General features: G+C 34.4%; 2 protein-coding genes across 3 annotated transcripts; both read left to right on the top strand.

Annotated features, from left to right (window-relative positions):
- Positions 1–661: 661 nt before the first annotated feature.
- Positions 662–6,060, top strand: LOC135844644 (cell adhesion molecule 3-like). The gene is made up of 8 exons (XM_065362898.1): positions 662–943; positions 1,486–1,694; positions 2,205–2,353; positions 3,857–4,007; positions 4,441–4,571; positions 4,790–4,949; positions 5,080–5,379; positions 5,927–6,060. The coding sequence occupies exons 1-8, from the start codon at positions 762–764 to the stop codon at positions 5,929–5,931; spliced, it is 1,287 nt and encodes a 428-aa protein (XP_065218970.1). The 5' UTR covers positions 662–761; the 3' UTR covers positions 5,932–6,060.
- A 945-nt stretch (positions 6,061–7,005) lies between these two features.
- On the top strand, positions 7,006–21,638 carry LOC135844071 (cell adhesion molecule 3-like). 2 transcript variants are annotated; one of them, XM_065362169.1, is made up of 9 exons: positions 7,006–7,161; positions 8,611–8,677; positions 8,809–8,913; positions 11,856–11,979; positions 12,728–12,936; positions 17,193–17,338; positions 17,499–17,658; positions 18,914–19,218; positions 21,136–21,638. In XM_065362169.1, exons 1-8 carry the CDS (start codon positions 7,138–7,140, stop codon positions 19,216–19,218), a joined length of 1,140 nt encoding a protein of 379 aa, XP_065218241.1. In that variant the 5' UTR covers positions 7,006–7,137; the 3' UTR covers positions 21,136–21,638. The 2 variants fall into 2 exon arrangements, with proteins under 2 accessions (XP_065218241.1, XP_065218242.1); XM_065362170.1 differs by lacking the exon at positions 7,006–7,161 and adding an exon at positions 8,338–8,462.
- The last annotated feature ends 48 nt before the right edge of the window (positions 21,639–21,686 follow it).

Here is a 21,686-nt window from a genome sequence, read left to right as displayed (position 1 = left end):
AGGCTAAGGGAAAGAGGTGGTGTGACAGTGAGCACTGAGCAGTGTTCGGTAAGTTTTACTTACATGGTGGTGTCTCCACTAATTAATCTTAAGTTAGCACCATTAATTAATATTATTGTATATCCTCGAGCCTAGGACATGGATCCAGCCTCGGATGTAGGTATGTTGATTGATACCTATTTCGCCTAACTATGCCTTTTTCGGATGGTATAGATGTTCCTGCGAACTACATGATCGGCAACAATCTTAAGGCACTGATCTTAGATTGATATATTGTCAAGAAGATCGAGAATATTATAATTAATCTATTAATTATAGTAGTATTGATGTCTTTTAGTACAATAAAGAGTATCATCGGAATAATGATGTTAGGTGTTCATTTCATAATTATTCTAACCTTTAGTTGTTATCGTTAATATTGGATCGGATACCCATGTCTAGTGACATTAGGAGACATAGGCCAAATTCAACCCCCTTAGGTAGTTTCTCATGTAACCCCCCTTTTATGCAATCACTATTATCTGAATCTTCCAATCCTAGTCATTACCACTTTAACGATAACAATAGTATAGACAATTTTTAGTCATTGATATTTTTTGATGCAAAAAACGGGACTTTTGGGTAATTTTAGTGTTCAGGGGGGGGGGGTTGAGGACGCAGCCCCGAGAAACGAGTAGGGAAGTTGGGCCGCCAGGGGGCCCCCAAGTCTATCAATAAAAATCAATTTGATGTAGAAAAATTTAGCTAACCTTCAATGCTCAATGAATTTGATATATATTAATATTTTGCTTAACTACTTGTACACAGAAGACATAGAATCGATACAGAATGTTGAATTGGGTAAAGAAGCCGTAATGCCATGTGATGCATCAACTCAAGATGAAGATGACAGGGTCTCTAAAGTTTCGTGGTTTCGTGATACAAACAATAAATTGCTTCATGGGTAAGATAACTTAATATCTATCTTTTGGAACTGATCCATTGATCTCAAAACCGGCTTGATAAGAAACTAGAGCTAAAAATAATCTTTTTTTTTTTTTAAATGGCCTCACAGACATTCAACTTGAAAAGGTCTCCACTACATTTGGTTAAAACCCTACGACCCCTCACATCGACGTGATTTTATTAATTTTAAATTTTATGACTGGGGACTTGGAACCTGTTCTAATCGATTTTTTCCACCTTAAAAAGAGCGGGGATGACCTAGGAAGCTGAAATTTAGATACGTTGATCACAATTGGGGTGCTGACCAATGGTATAATTTTGGACCATTTTCATCCATTTGGGGCCATATTATACACCTCCAAAAAATGACCTTTCTGTAATTTTCAAATTCGACCCTCCATTTTAGTCGCAATTATGCTCGAGTCAAATCGTATTTCGACTGGGCTATAACGAGTTATTTTTATAACTGTGAAATAAAAAACGTCAAATGTCACACGTAACACTTACTCGTATTAGCAAATGATTTACATTGTATTTCAGCTTTGATGCAGAAAAAAACCCATCGGTTATTGCAACCGAATGGTCTTCACCGACAGCTTCAAAACAAAAGGCGAGTTTCGAGTCAACAACTCAACCAGCTAATCTAACAATTTATGATATTACAAAAGAAGATGAGGGTGTTTATACATGTCAAGTGGATTTTCAGAAATCGCCCATGAAAAATTCAAAATCTCGTCTCATTATAAGAAGTAAGAAAATATTTTTCTTGAATAACTACATATAATGCTTCCGCTTCGATAATATCAACTTTACACAGGTACGCAGCTTTAATTTTAAAATTCGAATTCTCCTCCCTTTCCCAAGGTTTTGTTTTTAGCACAAGAAAACCAATCCGTTCGAAAACACAAGGAAGTAAAAGTACATATTACGTAGCTAAAAATATCTACTGCGAAATAAATTCCAAAAAAAAGATATAAATTTAATAGTTCTGGCTGCATTCAACCTCTTTCACCCCTTCATCTAAAAGCTCGTACTTTCAAACGTTGAAAAAAAAATTGATAAACACTATTTCACACAGATGATTTGTTGATCAACTTTCACTTTCAGCACTCTTTGAAGTGGCATGACAGTTGATCAATTCTAGCTGTACTTGATAGTTGATATACACTCGATCGACAACAAATGACCTCGTTATAATAATAATCACAATGTGATAACTATGAATAATCCTTTTTTCAAAAAATTATACTTTGATATAGTGAAACCATCATTTATAAATATTACAACGAAACGAGAATATTTATCAGCGGGAAAATCTGTCGATGTAGAATGCCAATCTAAAGGATCATACCCGTCAGCTGAAATAACATGGTGGTTTGGCAGTAAAAAATTGCCGAGTAATGAAACCGTAAGTGTTATAACTTGAGAATTTATTAAAAGCATCACATTCAATGAATTTGGGGTCATTCCATGTCAATTCGACCAAAAAAGTGCGACTTTGAAAGTAATGTCTTTCGATTTCGCTCAAATTTTATTTTACAATATCTACCCACCAGTAAGTAAGAAACCATCAATCAGATTGGTCCCAGCCCCCAGGGGGGGGGGTGAGGGGCTTCCATTATTTTCACATTGTCTCGAGGTACTCAACTTTAGCAGCGCATTCCTCCAAAACTATGATATTTTGATCAATCTGATTTCACAGTTCGAAAGGGTATTAAATTTTGAACTTTTTAAGCGTTTTGAAATTTTGAAAATTCGAAAGCTGAACTTTCAAATCGAAAGTTGAAATTTCAAAATGGCGCTGTAAGTGGGAGCTGCCATTTAAAATTCTGAAAAAATTTCCATAGATGTACCTTTTGATGCTTTCTCGAAATATTCAAGTTTCGAGATGGGATCTCTTGATGGAAGGGGAGCACCTCCACCCCCAATTTGGGGCAAAACTTACGAAAAAAAATCTGGGACATGTGATATATCGAATTGTATGTTTTTACTAACGCTGAACACGAATATGATGTTAGATTTTTGATTAGACCCCATCCACGGCCCCAGCACCTCCCCAAATGGGGAAAAGTTCAAAATAGGGGGTTTTTCGTGTTACACATCAAATATAATGTTTTTGGTGACGCTGAACACGAATATGACGTTAGATTTTTGATTGGACCCATCCACGGCCCCCAGCACCTCCCCAAGGGGGTAACTTTAAAAAAATGGTTTCATTCGTGTGACACATGAAATAGTATGTTTTCGATATCGCTGAACACGAATATAGCCGTAGTTTTTCAATTTGACCTTACCTATGTCTCCCAGAACCTCCCCAATTGGTAAAAGTCCAAAAAAATGGTTGGAGGCCGAAAATGGGGTCCAACCAAAAATCTGACGTCATATTCGTGTTCAGCGTCACCAAAAACGTACTATTTGATGTGTCGCACGAAAAAAACACTTTTCTGAACTTTTAGCCCCTTTGGGAAGGTGCTGGGGGCCATGGATGGGGTCGAATCAAAAATCTAACGTCATATTCGTGTTTATATTGCAAAAAAAAATTTGAGCGAAATCGAAAGACATGACTCACAAACCTTGGTCGAATTGACATGGAATGACCCTTTGGTCAAAATCCAAAATAGTTATACTCTCTAAATTTGAAACACTGAAATTTCACTGCTTAGCAGTCACGACATTTTGGCTTCATAAAAGCATAGTTTTTTACTGCAAAACAGTGAAAAATCTACTGAATTGGTCAGTAAAAATCATTTTTACTGATCAATTCAGTAAATTTTTTACTGTTTCGCAGTAAGAAACTACTGCTTTTATGAAGCCAAAATGTCGTGACTGCTAAGCAGTGAAATTTCACTGTTTCAAATTTAGAGAGTACATTTTGCAAAAACAAAAGAATTTTATTCGTTTACTTACGCAGAGAATCACAGCACAAGGCGAAGTAAGCGTAATATCCTTCAAACCTAACGTAACGGACGACCAAAGGTATTTGACTTGTCGAGCACAAAATCCACACATCCAGGATATTGCGAATAGTGCGATAGAAGATAAATGGCGTCTCAATGTGCAATGTAAGTATGTACATAAGTTAAGTAGATAGCGCGTCACACTTGACTACATTTGTTTTTCTCAGTTGTAACTTAATACAATATGAATCCTGAAAACACGCTTGGTCTAATACTGAAAAATATGACTGACTTTTGGGGTAAACATTTTTAAAATTGCTCGGAAAAGAAATTTGTGATTTTCTACCGAAATTAAGCCTTTCTGATTGGTGGCATAACACATTTGTTCAAAAATTCTGCGAATCGTAATCCACATAGGGCTTAAAGCTCTTCGAAAAATGTTCAAAATACATTTTGATCATCGGAATTTCAATTTCTCGTAGAATTTTAACCCATTTTGACAGGTCACAAGGTCACTTTCGTATAAATATGGATAGTTAAAGGTACCTAGACCTACCCATAACATCCTGAAATACTATTGTTTGATTTTTTTTTTCAGACAATCCAATTCCAAGATTGCAAATGGCTAACTTTATAAATCCAGATAATATCAAAGAAGGGGATGATGTTTACTTTGAATGTTACATGCGAGCAAATCCTCGAATAACCAAATTCACCTGGTTCCATAATGTGAGTGTAATCAATATAGTTTGTTCGCTGATTTACTGATTTTGATTATAACTTATTCATAAGTAAGTCGCTACTCCCGATTACGAGGTTAAATTTTTGTGTTTTCTTGAAGGTAATTCACAACAATATTATTTAAAATTTGTAAGGGTTTATCAGTTAGGTATACTCGTACTCATTTACATCCTATTTATTTTTCATACATAATCCGTTTTATTCAGGGTTTAGAAATCCCACAAAGTATCGCGAAGAACATCATAAAAACAGATCACAACCTAATTTTGCAAAGAATTCAGAAAACTGCTACTGGTAAATTCACTTGTTATGCTGAGAATGCGGTAGGAAGTGGAGAAAGCGACCCGGTCAATTTGGAAGTGAAATGTAGGTATAGGTATTTCAGTTATTCGTTTTTTCCTACTCCAATTTTTCTAGTATGTACATACCTAGATAAGTACTTATACATTATATTTATGTACCTACATTGTTGTTCATTTTTTCCCCTATCATTTAGATACACCGATATGTAGAAAAAATGAGACCGAAATACACCGTGCTCGTAAACAGGAAACTGTTTTACTTAAGTGCGAAGTTGATGCCAATCCTCCTCCAACAGAATTTATATGGTCATTGAATACGAGTAGTTCCAATGATATGAAATCAGACCAGGAACCAAATCTTATCACAACGCAGCCGAATCCGTTTTTCAACTACACGCCAAAATCAGATTCAGAATTTGGTACATTATCTTGCAAAGCCAGAAATACTGTTGGAGTGCAAATAACAGCGTGTTCTTTTCAGATAGTCGCTGCAGGTAAAGTATACTTATGGAATTCACTATACCTCTAGATCACCTTTGAAAATATCTATCACTCCTCAGGCATGATCGAAATTGAAAATAATCAGAAAATCGATTTTTAAACAGCCAATTTTCACAAAGAAAAGCAAAAATGAGGCAATGAATCGATTTTTGGGATTCGATTTAATTGATCATATGCGATAGAAAATCGTAAATGAATCTATTTTTGAGGTTCGTTTGGTAGATTTTCGATCAGAAAAACCAACTGAAATTGTTTTTGGTCCAACCCCCCTCCCACCTATACTATGAGTGAGAGTGCGCAAAATGCAATCTTTTCTGTTTGCGGTGAAAATGGTCTAAAAATTTTTGAAATTTTCGCATTAAATAGTCACTATAGATAGGAACGCTAGTATCTAGCTCAAAATGCTGATTTTTATTTTTATTGGAGAGGGGAGGGCTCGATTTAAAAAAAATTGAGATGGTTTAACATCAAACCTAACCTTTTGTGTGGATTTCACCATCTCATTGTAATGAAATGTGATTCTTTCTTTTTTCTTTTCAGACTAAATCATCAAAAAAAAAGTGAAAGGAAATGGAATTCACGCCACCGAAACAGTGTCAATAGAACATACAAGAACTTAGAACCTATAAAAATATAAACATACTTTTACATAATTTTATGGATTTCAGTTTATAATTTGCTGCTTTTTAAAAGAAAAATTAAAATTAAAGTATTTTTATGACATTTTAATTTTTTAAGCAATTTTTGCAACGTTCCTGTACATGGGAAAATGATTGGAGCTGATCGGGTCTAACCAGATGTATTCAAATTGGATCAGATCCAATCAGTCGTCTTTATTAGATAAGATACCTATAAGTATTACATATTAGCAATATTTTGAGCAATTTTTACAGCGTTTAATCAATTTCCAAGTTGATTACAACTATTTCCATGATATTTTAAACAAAGTTTTAAGCAATCGTAACATAACTTTATCCTTCTCTTATGATGATTTTTCATAAATTTATAGTAATTGAGATCTACTCGATAAGTTTTATCATACAGAAAAACCTCACCGAAAAAACCATACGTAGCCGGATATTAGAGTGGAGCGGAAAAAATTCATAGTCCTCGATTTCGCTGAAATTGAAGTATGTTGGAGATTTTGAGTTGAAATGACCCCAAACCTTGGGCATGTTTGCCAAAATTATTTGATTTTCGAATTAATCAGTTCCTTGTTATTCCTGAAAAATGCGAAAATGGACTTAGCCGCATTTTGTTCTCACCGATTCAATTCGTTAAGTCACAGAAATTCAGATAAAAAACGAAAAATTTACAAAGGAAGTGGAATCGATATTGCTATTAAATATATAATCAATTTTTGAGCTTGAAGCTTGAACTCGTACGAAAACAGGAAACTACGTCAATATCAATAATTATTTGTCGTTTTGTTCGTCATTTTACAGATATTTTTGATATCGAATGTTGCTCAACGACACGGCCTACAGAACTAAGGACTGATGTGACCATAAATGGTCAGAAATCAACAACTACCTACGTGATGCGTAGATTTCCTGTAAATGAAAAATCAGCGCGATGAATCAAAATTATTCCGGATGGCGAAAATGAAAATATGTAGCCAACTATCTCTTAGATACATTTCATTTTTACTTGATCAACTGTATGCGAATGTTTTTATTGCGGTAGACGAAACGTATAATTTTTTTAAGTAAACCAATTGTTGAAGTGAGTGTTAGTGGAGAAGTGGCATAATGATCCTCATACTTCTACTTTTGGTAAGTTTATCAAAAAGTCTTAGCTTTTGTCAAAATTTTCAAAAAGCGTTTGTCTTGCCAAAAATGGCTAAAATTTGTTTTTAAATGCCTCACTTTTTTTGCCCCAAAATCGCTCAAAAGTGTTGCTTTTTAGCGGGAAATTTCTTGGAATTTTTGCAACATTTTCCGAGAAAAAATTACTTTATAACCAAAAAGTTGCAAAGTGGTCTCACTTTTTCGACAAAAATTGCAAAAAAGTATTACTTTTTGTCAGTAATTTTCAAAGTTTTACTTTTGTCAAAAATTTACAAAAATTCTCGCTTTTACTTAACTGTCGGAAAACCTTGCTAAATTTGAAAAAATTCCAAAAAGGTCTCACATTATTGCTAAAATTTGTTAAAAAGTTTCACTTTTCTGCCAGAATTGGGTGTCAATTACTTAATGGAGAATTTGAACAACATTTGGAAAAAAATATACAAATTTTTCGAAAAAGCTATCAAAAATATGGGTATTATCAAAAAGTTGCGAAATCTTTTTTTCACAACAATTGAGTAAATGCAAAATTTGTTGCCAGTAATTCCCAAAAAATCCTTTTTTACCTTATTTTTTAAATGAAATGTTCTACGTTCTTTAAAGATTTTTATTCTACATTAGAATGTTTCGCTCGTTTCATTGTAAGTTTCGAGGTTACTTTTTTGAACTTTTGTGGTTACTGATTACTAGGGTTAGGATTTTTATGTATGTATGATGATGCTTTTTTTCTAGCAACACGCTATAAGGCATAGATACATTTATACTTTGCTATTCATTTCATTCTGAGGCGAATGGTGAAAGAGTTGACAGTGCTTTTTTTTTCCTCTTTTTTGGGTGTAAATGTTTTAAAAATAATGCTTATTTATGGTCAAAAATGCAAACATTTTGCTTATTTTGTGCTTTTTATGGTCGTTAGCGCTTTTTTGAGTAAAAAATGGGTAAAAATGCAGCAATTAGTTCCAAAACATACGAAAATTAACAACTTTTTGCACACTTTTGAAAAAAAATAATACATAGTTTAAAAAAATATTATTTCAAAAAAACACGGTAGGAAAAACCGAAAAATAACAGTTTACTTAGTTTTCATTTTTCAATTCTCGTTTTTTTTAAAAAAAAAAATGATCTATTGTTTCAGTTTTAGTTTTAGTTACATATCATTTTAACTTGATCAACTGTATGCGAATGTTTTTATTGCGGTAGATGAATCCTACAATTTTTTAAAGTAAACTAATTGTTGAAGTGAGTGTTTGTGGAGAAGAGGCATTATGATACTCATATTTCTGCTTTTGGTAAGTTTATCAACTATGGAACTTTTACAACTCGCCAACTTCGATCGAGCTGAAATTTAGTTCGCCGAAAGAATATGTCAGCCAGACTTCAGAACCAAATTTTCAGCTGCCAAACTTGATTTTTCTAATCTAGACCACTTTCTTTTAGATGCTTTGTGCGAAATTCCACGAAGTTACCATGGATGACGGAACTTTAGTCATGTTTGTCGATACAGGTATGAAAACGTTTAGGATCTTGCTTGGGTAAAATTTTTCTGAGTTTTTGAAAAACTCATATGTTCATAATATAAAACAGTACTCATTAAAATACACTTCATAGCTAAAATAATTTGTATTTTTGTGCAAGGATTCCCGTGCAATGATGGCACTCATATCCGCCGACGTCAAATATGCAATGGAAAAAGAGAATGCTATCAAAATGAAGATGAAAACTTTTGTTCCTACAATCAAAGTAAAAATGACACACACCAGGGAGGGGGCGTAGAATAAGGGTTTTCTTACGTTCAAAGAAAAAATGCATTATCCTCCTCTAAAACCCTACGCTGTCCCTCGCTTCATTTTGTGCATTCCCTCAATTTGTTCGGATACCTAGTTCATCCCTGTGGAGCTCGCCTTTGCATGTCAATTTCCATTCAACGTGGTTTAAGTAAGCTAGACCATTCCTCGCTTTAATCAGGACATCAAGAAAGCACTTTCAAGAAATCCGCCGAATCCACATCTCAAATGTCAGCCTCCCAGGTCAATTTGATGAACATAAAATAAAAAACTATTTTTAAAAAAGCACGAAAACACTAGTCATTTTAGTAGTAAAAAAAAAATTGAAAAGTCGAAACCCTCAAAAGGCACATTTATGTGCCTTTCAAATGCGAATATCAAATTTCAGCCTCCTACACGTCAATTTGAACGGAAGAAGGAAGAACACAAGATTTCTCCAAGTCAAAAAACAAGAAAAACCCTACTCTTTTCCTATCAAATCGTTCCAGAACGTTGATTTTTGGATATGTTAGGTACCAAGTCCGAAATTGTACAATTCGGGATTGGTACAGCCAATTTTGTACCATCTCCGAAGTGTCCGGACCAAGCGTGAATATTACTCAATTTTTAATTATTTGTTTGCATACGTATATTGATGTTTTTATAAATTTGAATGTTTAAGTTTATAAGGAATTGATCCGACTTCACTTTAATAAAACTAGTACACTCTTTTTTGGAAATATCAATAAAATCCCCAAAAATACATAATCAAAAATCGAAATTAATTTCTAATATTTTAGAAATAATGTAAACATGGCCAAATATTTCTACTGAATGTACATGAAAATGAAATGTCAACACTTGACCAATCAGTGATTACGTGATTAGTATTTTCAATACCAAATCCGAGACTGATTTAGAATTAATTATTTGTTTTTATTTTTTATTATCAGTACCTATGGTACTCATAATTTTGATGCTTTATGCATGTCAAATGCTCAAATTTATTTGATCCGATATTTTAATAAAATTAGGCGTGCCCTATGGGGAACCCTCTTGCCAGGTCCCCCGGACCTCGCTTGTTTAAGTCTTGTTTCCTGAAGAAAAAATGTCAATTTCAGAATAATGAAGAAACTGGCCCTATAGCGAAGCGAGGACAGAAGCTCTCAAAAATTCATAATTCAAGAACTAAATAAGAGGCCTAGGTATCTTTGAAGACGTAAAAATATAATTGTTCCGGTTTCAACATTTCAAAAATTTATAATTCTAAGATTAGAAAATCATTTTTTTAGTCTTGTTCTCTGAAAAAAATGCCAATTTCAGAATAGTGGAGAAACTTAGGCCCTAGTATTCAAGAACTAAATTATTGGAACATATGTACCTATATTTTTATATGCAAAAAGATGAGCTGATTTTAAGATTTTAAAAATTTGAAAAATAAATTTGAAAAAATTTCAGTTTTGGAATAAAAAAATAGGTACCTACTTAATTGCGAGTGCAAAAGCTGTTGAAAATTTATAAATCAAAAAATAAAACGCATTTGTTTTGGACTTGATTAAAATGTCAAGGTTTGAATTTTTAAATAAAGGCATGAAATTCAAATTCCTTCATTATAAAACTTAAAATCGGACTATGCACAACACAAATTGTACCAAGTCGAACACTTGGTCCGGACCCTCCGGGCATGGTACGAACAAAGCCCGATGAAAAAGTAATATTCACACTTGGTCCGGAACTTCGGAGATGGTACAAAATTGGCTGTACCAACCCCGAATTGTACAATTTCGGACTTGCCCTCGTTTCACCTTGGCTAATCGTTTTCCATTTCAAAATTTTGTATCTCTCAATTTTTGAGAGCTTCGCTAGGGCTGATTGTTTTTCACTTCATAGGAAAAATATCAGCTGAAATTAGAAGAATGTCCAAGGCTCAAGGCCCACAACATTAACTCATTTTATTCTTATTGATGCTATTCAACCTTTCAAATTACCTAATACCGATATAATGTACGCATTTTAAATTTGTGTGTGAGAGGGGGTCCTTTTTAGGGGTGAGGGAGGGGAGGGGTATTGAATATTTTTCAACTACAACATAAAACTTCAGATCGGATTTTGCACAACACAAGTTGTACCAAGTCGAACACTTGGTCCGGACCCTCCGGGCATGGTACGAACAAAGCCCGATGAAAAAGTAATATTCACGCTTGGTCCGGACACTTCGGAGATGGTACAAAATTGGCCGTACCAACCCCGAATTGTACAATTTCGGACTTGGCACACAACATATAAGTTACAACCGTTGATTTCTCATCGGTTGATTCCTATTTTTTTATTTTTGATGTGTTTTATATTCTTCCACTCCTTCCCAAAAATTTGGATACACCTACGCGAATTTTGGATCGAGGTCATTTCCACTTGAGTCGCTTGAATCCAGCGTGAACTCTTGCCTAAACCTAATTTGAGCAAATTTCATTGAAATGCAAATGTCCTAATATGTAATGTGGTAAACGAAACAATTCTAAAATAGACTACAATAAACATCAGAAAAAATCGATGATTGAAAAAACGCTTCTGAAAGTGGAACCGCAAAACGAATTTTGTGTGTGGGTCCACCACTAATTCCTCGATTGAATGACAGACCAAAGCACTTTGATTTCCTTTCAATGGATTCCTTATCTGACTGTCCCTTACGATTTTCATACCCTTCTCAAAAATTCGTACTTATATGTACATTTGTTTGTTTGTTTCTTTCTTTTCTTTCTTTTTTTTTTCTTTTTTTTTTTGTTAAACCCTTGACTTGACACGCCACAGCACTCTTTTCCTTCCCTAGTCGTTATCAATAAAAAACAATTTCATATAGAAAAATTTAGCAAACCTTCAATGCTCAATGAATTAATTGATATGTTGTTTAACTATATACAGGAATCAGGCAAACGTTTGCTTTTGGCCAGAATGCCACTCTGTATTGCGATGCATCAACTGAAGATAAAGATGACAGCTTCTCTAAAGTGTCGTGGTTTGATAGAAAGAATGAACTTATTCATGGGTAAGGACATTTGATATGTAGGCTACACTTATCCACAATATGATAATTATGTACATGTAAAATGAAATGTTGATAGATAAGAAACAATGAACTTCGTCAACCCCAACATTTCTTATTTCAAATATTTGACTCGTTTCAGAAATGATATCCTTCGACATTTTGGCACGATTGTTACTCCTTTGATTTTTGATTCAATAACTATAAGTCAACGATGAGACTCCATTTGAAATTATACAAAATTATGTTAATTTCGTTCCATTCCGTCTTATCCGTAACGAAACAATGACACACTGGCACACTGGTAACAACATTTTTGAGAACTGAAAAAATGTCCTTAGTGAAACGGTACCGCTCCCACATGAATTTGCCTTTTACAAATTTCGGAACAACCCTTCAGCCCAAGATCATAATATCCATGTCAAAAAACGTCTGAAATCGGCTGTTAAATATTTCCTATACCTACACATTTCAAGAATACGAAACGGAATGAAAAAAAAACTTTAAAAGTTGTTTTTTTTTTAGAAAAATGGTCTCTCTCTGAGGACCCATATCTCTTCTTCAAGGACACCTCCGGAACTAAGAAATTTTCTGGGTGAATACAGACCTTGAACTTGAAATAAAGGTCTACACTGAATTTGATCAAGAGTATCCGACATTTTTTTTTTCGCCATCCGCCCCAACTACCATGAAATAAAAAACCTAAAACTTCACGTAATATTAGCAATGATTTACTGTACATTTATTTCAGCTTTGATGCAGAAAAAAAATCATCGACAATTGCAACAAATTGGTCTTCACCGACAGCGCTAAAACGAAAAGCTGGTTTCACGTCAACAACTCAACTAGCTGATCTAACAATTTATAATATTACAATAGAAGATCGAGGTGTTTATGAATGTCTAGTGGATTTTCAATATGCATCCACGAAAATAACATATAGTGAACTCTTTATAGCAAGTGAGAAATTTTTTTTTTTTAAATGCTTCCGCTTCGATTATATCGACTTTGCATACAGTAGGTGAAGATATAGCTTCAATATTGAAAGTTGACCCATTTTTAAAATTTTTTCTCAAGATCAAAAACACAAATAAGTGTACTACCTAGCTAAAAATATCGCGAAATAAATTCAAAACGATAATGATAAAGATTTGACCGTTCTGGTTGTATTCCACCTCTTTTGGCCCTTCTGCTAAAAGTTTGTATTTTCAAACATTGAAAATTTTTTTTGAAAAAAACTAGGGGGCTCCGCCCCCTGGCCGCTTCGCGGCCCAACCCCCGGCTCGTTCCTCGGGCTGCGCCCTCGGAACTTCGCTTGGGGGGCTCCGCCCCCTAAACCCCCCTCATGGCCCGTCAACCATTCCTATCTGCGTGATAGAAGAAAACTTCTGGAAAAAATTGATATTTCATATTTTTTGGTACTTGAGCTTTAAAATCTTGTTTTCTATTGCACTGATAACTTTCTAACTTACTCTATCTTGTACAGAACTTAACCTTGATCGTCTTCCATACCCAAAACACGTATGTCCTTATTCAACATTTCGAGTAAATTTGTAGGTAGATATGTAGGTACTTATTTTAAATACGAAAAACTATTTTTTCCAAGAGTTTTACAAATTTTAGTTTTTATAACTTTTTTTCTATCGCATGGATAACTTTTTAAGCTACTCCATCTCGTAGAGAATTTTACGTAGATTATTTTCCTTACCTCAAACACCTATGTTCTCACTCAAAATTTCGTTTAAATTGTATTTTTTTTAAATAACACGTTTCTCAGCCCCATTTCAACAGATTTTGAAAATTTTTCAGTACGTCATGTATATCTTTATTAGGTTTCCCCACAAAAATTTTCAACCCCCTCCCATCATTATTTAATCCTCGAGATGGCGTTTTTTTCATTTTTTATGCATATCAAGAATCAAGATTGCGAGGTACAGTTTTAGAAACGCGTTTTTTGGATGTAATTTTGACCCCCAAACGTCATGTACTTTTTTCGACATTTTTTCAATGGTGCGGCGTGCTGAAAAGTTGGAAAAATGTGTCTTAGTGGGGGGGGGGGGGGTGAAATGGGAATTTTGGCAAATATAAATGTGACGCGACCAGCGATACCATACCATAAGTCGGAAAACTTTTTTTTGAGATAATCGCGTTTTCATGGAAAAAGTCAGAAAATATCAAAAAAAAATTTTTTGTCTATTCATATACTATGAAGCCTATACTTTGGAATGGGTGTACCCACCGATCTCAAACACGTCGTTTTAGTGGTGAAAAACCGGTTTTACAAAAGTGCTTTTCATAAAAAAATGTCAAAAAAAAAAAATACTGTTCACTGGTTTTTAAAAATGTTACAAAAATAACCCAAACTTTCAAAAACGTTTTTCTCAGAATTTTGGTTTTCGAATTTCAAAAAATACGCAACTTTGAAATTTTGCAAATTTGTCAAATTTTAATATTTTGAAAATCTGTTTGCACCATTGAAAAGAGGAAGAAAAACACTACCAGAAACCACAATAAAACGAAAAAAATTTTTGCCGACATATGGTATGGTATTGCTGGTCGCGTCACAAATATCAATGAGTAGGGTGTCGTTTTCTTATGATTCGGTACCGCTGGGCACGAATATGACGTCAGATTTTGTTTTACACTCACACAGCCCCTCCGGAGCCCTAAGCCCCCCTCAATTTTTAATATTTTTAAAAATAAACTTACTTTAATGATTTTAGTCTCGTTTTCTTATGATTCGATACCGCTGAGCACGAAAATGACGTCAGATTTTCTGCTACACTCACATAGCCCCTGGGAAGCCATCAGCCTTAGTGATGTTATGAGCATATGCTCACCGAGCAAATTCGCGAAGTATGCGTGAAGAAAAAAGCATGTGACATATCAAAATACACGCCAGAGGTCGCTATTAATGAATAAACTGATAAAAACGCTATCAACTCAACTCACCTCCTCGAAGTCAGAAAATGAAATGATTTGAGCCGTTTTTAATTTTATTCCATAACAATTTCTCGGTAAAGACTGAAAAGTGATGAATTTTGGTTTCATTTGATTCCCAACGTTTAAAATATTTGAAAAAGTTGTCCTTCACTCCAGAAAGTTCTGCTGTTTTCCTCTTTTTTACATGACATCCTGTTTGTTTGACACTTTGTAGTCTACTAACTTCTTCTATTTTTTTAATCATGAAACAAAATTTGAGACACTCCCTTCTGAAAAATATTGAAGTACCTATTTTTAAGAGGAAATGATTTGTTTTTTCATATTTTAAATAACAATTTTTGTACTTCCCATTTATTCTTTTTTTTCTTCTTATCATTTTTTTTTTTAAAATATGAATTTCTAAAAATTGTCTGTCAAGTGATGATGAAATCAAAGTAAGTTTATTTTTCAAATATTAAAAATTGAGGGGGGCTTAGGGCTCCGGAGGGGCTGTGTGAGTGTAAAACAAAATCTGACGTCATATTCGTGCCCAGCGGTACCGAATCATAAGAAAATGACACCCTACTCATTGATATTTATATTTGCCAAAATTCCCATTTCACCCCCCCCCACTAAGACACATTTTTCCAACTTTTCAGCACGCCGCACCATTGAAAAAATGTCGAAAAAAGTACATGACGTTTGGGGGTCAAAATTACATCCAAAAAACGCGTTTCTAAAACTGTACCTCGCAATCTTGATTCTTGATATGCATAAAAAATGAAAAAAACGCCATCTCGAGGATTAAATAATGATGGGAGGGGGTTGAAAATTTTTGTGGGGAAACCTTATAAAGATATACATGACGTACTGAAAAATTTTCAAAATCTGTTGAAATGGGGCTGAGAAACATGTTATTGAAGTTTCAGAAAAGTGGGGTTCGCCAAAAAGGGGAAGGGGTGTGGATCTGAAACTTTCCACGCGGAAGTTTCTCAATGGTACCCACCTTCCATGCTAATATCAACTCGAACGTTTTCGGGGACCATTACACCCCTCTTAGGCGCCTATAGCCTTTATGTATTTTTCAGAAAACCCCCCTCATTTAAATGGTTGCCATGTGACCGTAAAGAAGCGTAGTTTTTTTCTTTCAACAACTAAAGCAAAATCTATGTAAGATGAAATTAAATATATAGCATTGCGAAGTAAAGTTCTGTACAAAGTAGGGTGGGTTTAAATGTCATCTGCGTGATAGAAGAAAACTTCTGGAAAAAATTGATATTTCATATTTTTTTGTACTTGAGCTTTAAAATCTTGTTTTCTATTGCACTTTCAAACATACCTAATTTTGTAGAAAATTTTAGGGTCTAAACATCTATTAAGCCCATGATTCTTTCAAAATCCGTAAATTTCGAGTTTTGCGAAGCAATTGGCTCCTTCAACTCACAAAAAAATCAACCAGTCATAATAACGATCTACAGTTGAATTTAATAAAATCCTGAAAGTTTAAAATCTCAAAACTAAATCTAACCGATTCCTCAGGATGATTGAAGTCACATAACAGTTTTTGAGCGTCGATGGATTCTTGCCCACGGTGGCACCGCAGAACGAATTCGTTATAACGCGGGAACTACGAAAATTCGCAACCATATCAAATAGCAGGACGTACTTCGGCGATCTAGTGATATCCGCATCCTCGCTTCATCTATCCTTCTCTCCTGTACTTGAACCAGACCAGTTCTTTCAATATATGTACTGCTTTCCCGCTCTCCTTGTCCTTGTCCCTCTACCTTCTTTCATCACCTACACTGTCCGTTCTCCTTTCTCCTGTTCCTTACTTCAACACCCAATTGTTTCACGCGGCTTGTGCTGCGCCAAGGCTCACCACTACAAACACAGTACTATGTTAATACACGTCACATTGCAATTCCACCACTCGGACATTTTCGGTGTATTTCGACTCTCACTACCACAAACATACAGCGTCTTGTAAACGTCTTGTAAACGCCTTACTAACACAACTCCGACTTCCGAGTCGTTCGCTCTCATCCAGAAGTTGTTTGACGGGTTTTGATTTTTTAATATAGAGAGAAATAGAAACAATTTCACAAAAATAATTTGTTAATCAACTTTTACTTTCAGCACTCTCTGAAGTGGCACAACAGTTGATCAATTCTGTACTTTATTGTTGATGCAAACTCGATCGACAACAAAATAATGACCTCGTTATAAGTAATAAATAATAATCGCAATGTGATAATTATTAGTAATTTTTTCAAAAATATATTCTGATATAGTGAATCCATCATCTGTAAATATTACAAACAAGCGAGAATATTTATTAGCGGGAAAATCTGTCGATATAGAATGTCGATCTGAAGGATCATATCCGGTTTATGAAATAACATGGTCGTTAGGCAGTCAAAAATTGCGGATTACTGAAGTAAGTTATACCATAAGAACTGATTAAAACCATCAACATAAACCACATTCAATGAATTTGGTCAAAATCTGAAGTATATTTTGATTATCAGCACTTCTGCTTCGTATTATATTTTTTAATCAAATTTAATTTGAATTTTTGCATTCATTTACGTACGCAGGAAAACAATGACACACCATACAACGACATGGTAAGTGTACTAACCTTTCAACCTTCAGCAACAGACGACGGAAGATATTTGACATGTAGATCACGTAATCCACTAAATGATTTATTTGGAGGTAATGTGATTGAAGATAAATGGCGTCTCAATGTGCAATGTAAGTAGATTTTGGTGTGAAAATTTTCATAACTGCTCGGAAAAAAATTTCATTTTCTGTCGAAGATAATCCTTCTTTGATTTTTGTAGTATGACATTTTTTTAAAAAAATTCCACGAGTCGTGATCCAATTTTGGGCCTAAAATTCTTCAAAAACCATTCAAAATATTTTTTGGCTAAAATTTTGATTTCTCGCGTAATTTCAACCCATTGTCTTAAGGCATGAGGTCACATTCGTATTATTCCTATATTGAAATTGGCTCGATGGTACCTACTACATAATTTCAAACAAAGCACTTTCAAATATTATTTTCTATTTCATTCAATCAATTTTCCGTCACTCGGATATCTTGCTTTCAAGGGCTGATAACACTAGGCAACAATTTTTGACCTTTTTTTTGTGTTCGGGTTGAAAATTGGCTCAATCGATAGTTCAGACCCTAAAACAAAAAACAGAGTGGGGATTTTCAATTTGAGTTGTTTTTGTAGTCAGGAGAGATAATCAAAGTTGCAAAAATGGCTATTTTTGCCCTATTTCACGAGTTTGTGGAGACATCAGTATTATGTTTCAAAAAAAACCAAGGCCATATTCGGATTCTACGCACTTTTTTAAGTAAACAATTTCGCCGGATTTTTGATTTTCGAAGTTTCAAGCGCGTACGGAAGATTTTTGTTTGTAACATATTTTAAAACTCGGAGCGCGCGACGCTGGCGTTACTCCACGATGTAATCGTGGCGCGGAACCGTGTTCGCGCGGGCGAGGTTCTCGTGCAGTAAAAATTTCGTGTTACAAACGAAAATCTTCCGTATGCGCTTGAATGTTCGAAAATCAAAAATCCGGTAAAGATGTTTACTTAAAAAAGTGCGTAGAATCCGAATATGACCTTGGTTTTTTTTTAAACATGATACTGATGTCTCCACAAACTCGTGAAATAGGGCAAAAAAGGTCATTTTTGCAACTTTGGTCATCTCTCCTGACTACAAAAACAACTCAAATTGAAAATCCCCACTCTGTTTTTTGTTTTAGGGTCTAAACTATCGATTAAGCCCATTTTCAACCCGAACACAAATATGCCGTTGCCTAGTGTAATTTAAGGGGGGGGGGCGGTCAACTTTATACTTTTCGATCAATATGCGAGAATTCTGCATTTCACTAGAAGTTGAAAACTTGGGAGAAGAATAACATAAGTAGGTACCTATACTTACAGTTACACAATTTATTTCTGTACATGTTCATTTTTTCCCTTATCATTCAGATACGCCGATATGTAAAAAAAATGAGACCGAAATACACCGTGCCCTCAAACAGGAAACAGTTTTACTGAATTGCGAAGTTAACGCCAATCCTCCTCCGATAGAATTTATATGGTCATTGAATAGTTCCGATGATATGAAATCAGACCAGGAACCAAATTTTATCGCAACGCAGCAGGATCCGTTTTTCAACTACACGCCAAAATCAGATTCAGAATTTGGTATATTATCTTGCAAAGCCAGAAATACTATTGGAAAGCAAATAACAGCGTGTTCTTTTCAAATAGTCGCTGCTGGTAAAGTATAGGTACGAAATTCATTGTACGTACTCGTATCCACCCATATAGGTACCAGTTTATTCGTCATAATAGAACAACCTACTCCTCTAGATCATCTTTGAAAATATGTATCATCCTTCAGGCATGATAGAAATTGGAAATCATAAAATCGATTTTTAAAAGTTCAATTTTCACAAACAAAAGCAGAAATGACGCAATGAATCCATTTTTGGGATTTGATTAATCGATCATACGCAATAGAAAATCATAAAAGAATAGGTATATTTTTAAGGTTCGTTTAGTATTTGTAGATTTTCGATTATCAAAACCATCTCAACATTTTTTTGGAGTCAATTCCTATCCTCCCACTATGACTGAATGTGCTCAAAATTCAATATTTTCTGTCACCGAAGAAAATGATCCAACATTTTTAAAATTTTCGCAGAAATAGTCACTATAGGTAGGAAGGAACGTACCACGTATATACGTAAGTATATGACTCAAAATGCGGATTTTTATTTTTATTTCATTTTCATATTCCTGGAAAATTTAACCCTCCACTTTGAAATCACGTTGTCTCCGAAAACCGCCCGCTTAACTTGAGCAAAATCGAAAAATTAAAGCCCTCCGCGGGTAAAAAGAATACATATAAAAAAAGCAAGTAAGTACCTATACATGATATTTAAATAGGTACAGTAGGGTCGGGCACATTGAACCAGTTTTAGGTTTTTTCATCATTGCTTCAAAAGTTTTGAACCTAGAATGCTCAAATAAGTTTTAAATTGAAGCTTGATATTTTGGCTATAAACCCTAGGAGTTTAAAGGATTTTGATCGGTAAGTTTTTTCAGAAAAAAATTTTAAAGTGGCGTCCATTTTTGGTTCAATGTGCCCAATGCTCCGGGCACATTGAACCACCCCCTCGGGCACATTGAACCAACATAGAATTTACATAAGAGGGCACATTGAACCATGATGATTGATAACCATGGAGTGTATATGTGAAATTAATGCTTAATCAAGATCACAGAGACTGGGGAATGTAATTATAAGTTATTTGCTATGGTATGATCTGAAAAATGAATGAAAAAATTGAAATTCCTGATAGGGATGGTCACAAGAGGTAGTGGTTCAAGCTGCCCGTTTTGCACATGCATTACTCATAGCAGATGCATAAAAAGAGTGATACACTTACAATAGATTTTATTGAAGAAACATGACGCCAATGTATACAGCATCAATAATAACTAATAAGTAACGCTGATCTCTTAAAAATTGAAACTTTTACCAGAATTCGAACTTTCCTGCCGGCAAAATTATTTTTTTTCGTTTTTTTTTCATTGAAAAAGTACTTTTTTTGACTTTACTCATCGGATTTTTGTGCTACAGTGATGAATTTTCGTATGAAAATACAGTTCAGTGTTACCAACAAATAAACGTTGAAACCACATTTTTACATACAATAGGAAAAAAGTTATGGCCTCTGGTTCAACCTGCCCGGTGGTTCAACGTGCCCGACCCTACCGCGACTACTGTTTTGAATATTTATTAGAGGACATTATTCGGGTTGGGGTGGGGTGTGGTGGGGTAGGGTGGGGGTCAACTCGAAAAATGTTTGAGATGGTTTCACATCGAACTAATCTTTTGGATGCGTTTCGGACCAATTTAAAAAGAGTGCGGATTTTACCATCTTATTGTTAAAGGCTCTTATAGAAATTCTGCACTTTTTCGGATTTATGAAACAAAACTACCTATGTAAAGACGACAAATAGAAACCACAAACCACTGAATGAAAGCAGTTAATCCATTAAAAGTACCTTAAATTCGACCTTTACTCGAATGTACCTACTTTTCAATTTCTTTAAAATAACGAAAATGAATGCTCCTCAATTTTGCCCAATTTTGTTCTATTGTGGTGAAATGTGACTTTTTATTTTTTTATTTTCAGACGAAATCACCGAAAAAAAGTGAAGGGAATGGAATCCACGCGACTGAAACAGTGTCAATAGAGCATAATTATGTAGATATAAGAATTTAGTACCTATACCTATAGGCTATAGTACATTTATATATATAAACATACTTTTACAGAATTAAGTATAGGATTTCAGTTTATATATAATTTGCTACCTTTTTAAAAAGAAAACTTAAAATTATGGCATTTCAATTTTGTATGCAATTTTTGTAATGTTCCTGTAGGGGAGAATGATGGGAGCTAATCAGGTCTAATCAGATGTATTCAAATTGGGTGAGATCCAATCAAGTCGCCTTTATCAGATCTGATCACGTCTAAATAAATTGATCAGATCTGATTTAGATCCAAGTAAACGCGAGCAAAACATTCTTATGGTGAAAAAACAAAAAAATAAAATATAAATCAAAATGTTTTGTACGAGTTCAATTTTAAAAAAACATTCACGCATTTAGCGTGAGAAGACCGACTTTTCTCTAAATAAAAATATTTTACGAACAAATTGAATTGTAGCATCACTTTATCCA

This window comes from Planococcus citri, chromosome 4 (assembly GCF_950023065.1).
Source record: "Planococcus citri chromosome 4, ihPlaCitr1.1, whole genome shotgun sequence".
NCBI lineage: Eukaryota > Metazoa > Arthropoda > Insecta > Hemiptera > Pseudococcidae > Planococcus > Planococcus citri.
Note: the sequence above shows the minus strand (reverse complement) of the source record. Positions and strands in the feature narration are given on the sequence as shown.

Excerpts from the sequence above, each read along its gene's own strand:
- LOC135844071 (XM_065362169.1), top strand. The coding sequence starts at position 7,138 with ATGATCCTCATACTTCTACTTTTG. Across the intron at positions 8,914-11,855 it reads CTTTTGTTCCTACAATCAAA|GAATCAGGCAAACGTTTGCT; the intron begins GTAAAAATGACA and ends AACTATATACAG. Across the intron at positions 12,937-17,192 it reads TAGTGAACTCTTTATAGCAA|TGAATCCATCATCTGTAAAT; the intron begins GTGAGAAATTTT and ends ATTCTGATATAG.
- LOC135844644 (XM_065362898.1), top strand. The coding sequence starts at position 762 with ATGAATTTGATATATATTAATATTTTGCTTAACTACTTGTACACAGAA. Across the intron at positions 1,695-2,204 it reads ATCTCGTCTCATTATAAGAA|TGAAACCATCATTTATAAAT; the intron begins GTAAGAAAATAT and ends ACTTTGATATAG. Across the intron at positions 4,008-4,440 it reads ATGGCGTCTCAATGTGCAAT|ACAATCCAATTCCAAGATTG; the intron begins GTAAGTATGTAC and ends TTTTTTTTTCAG.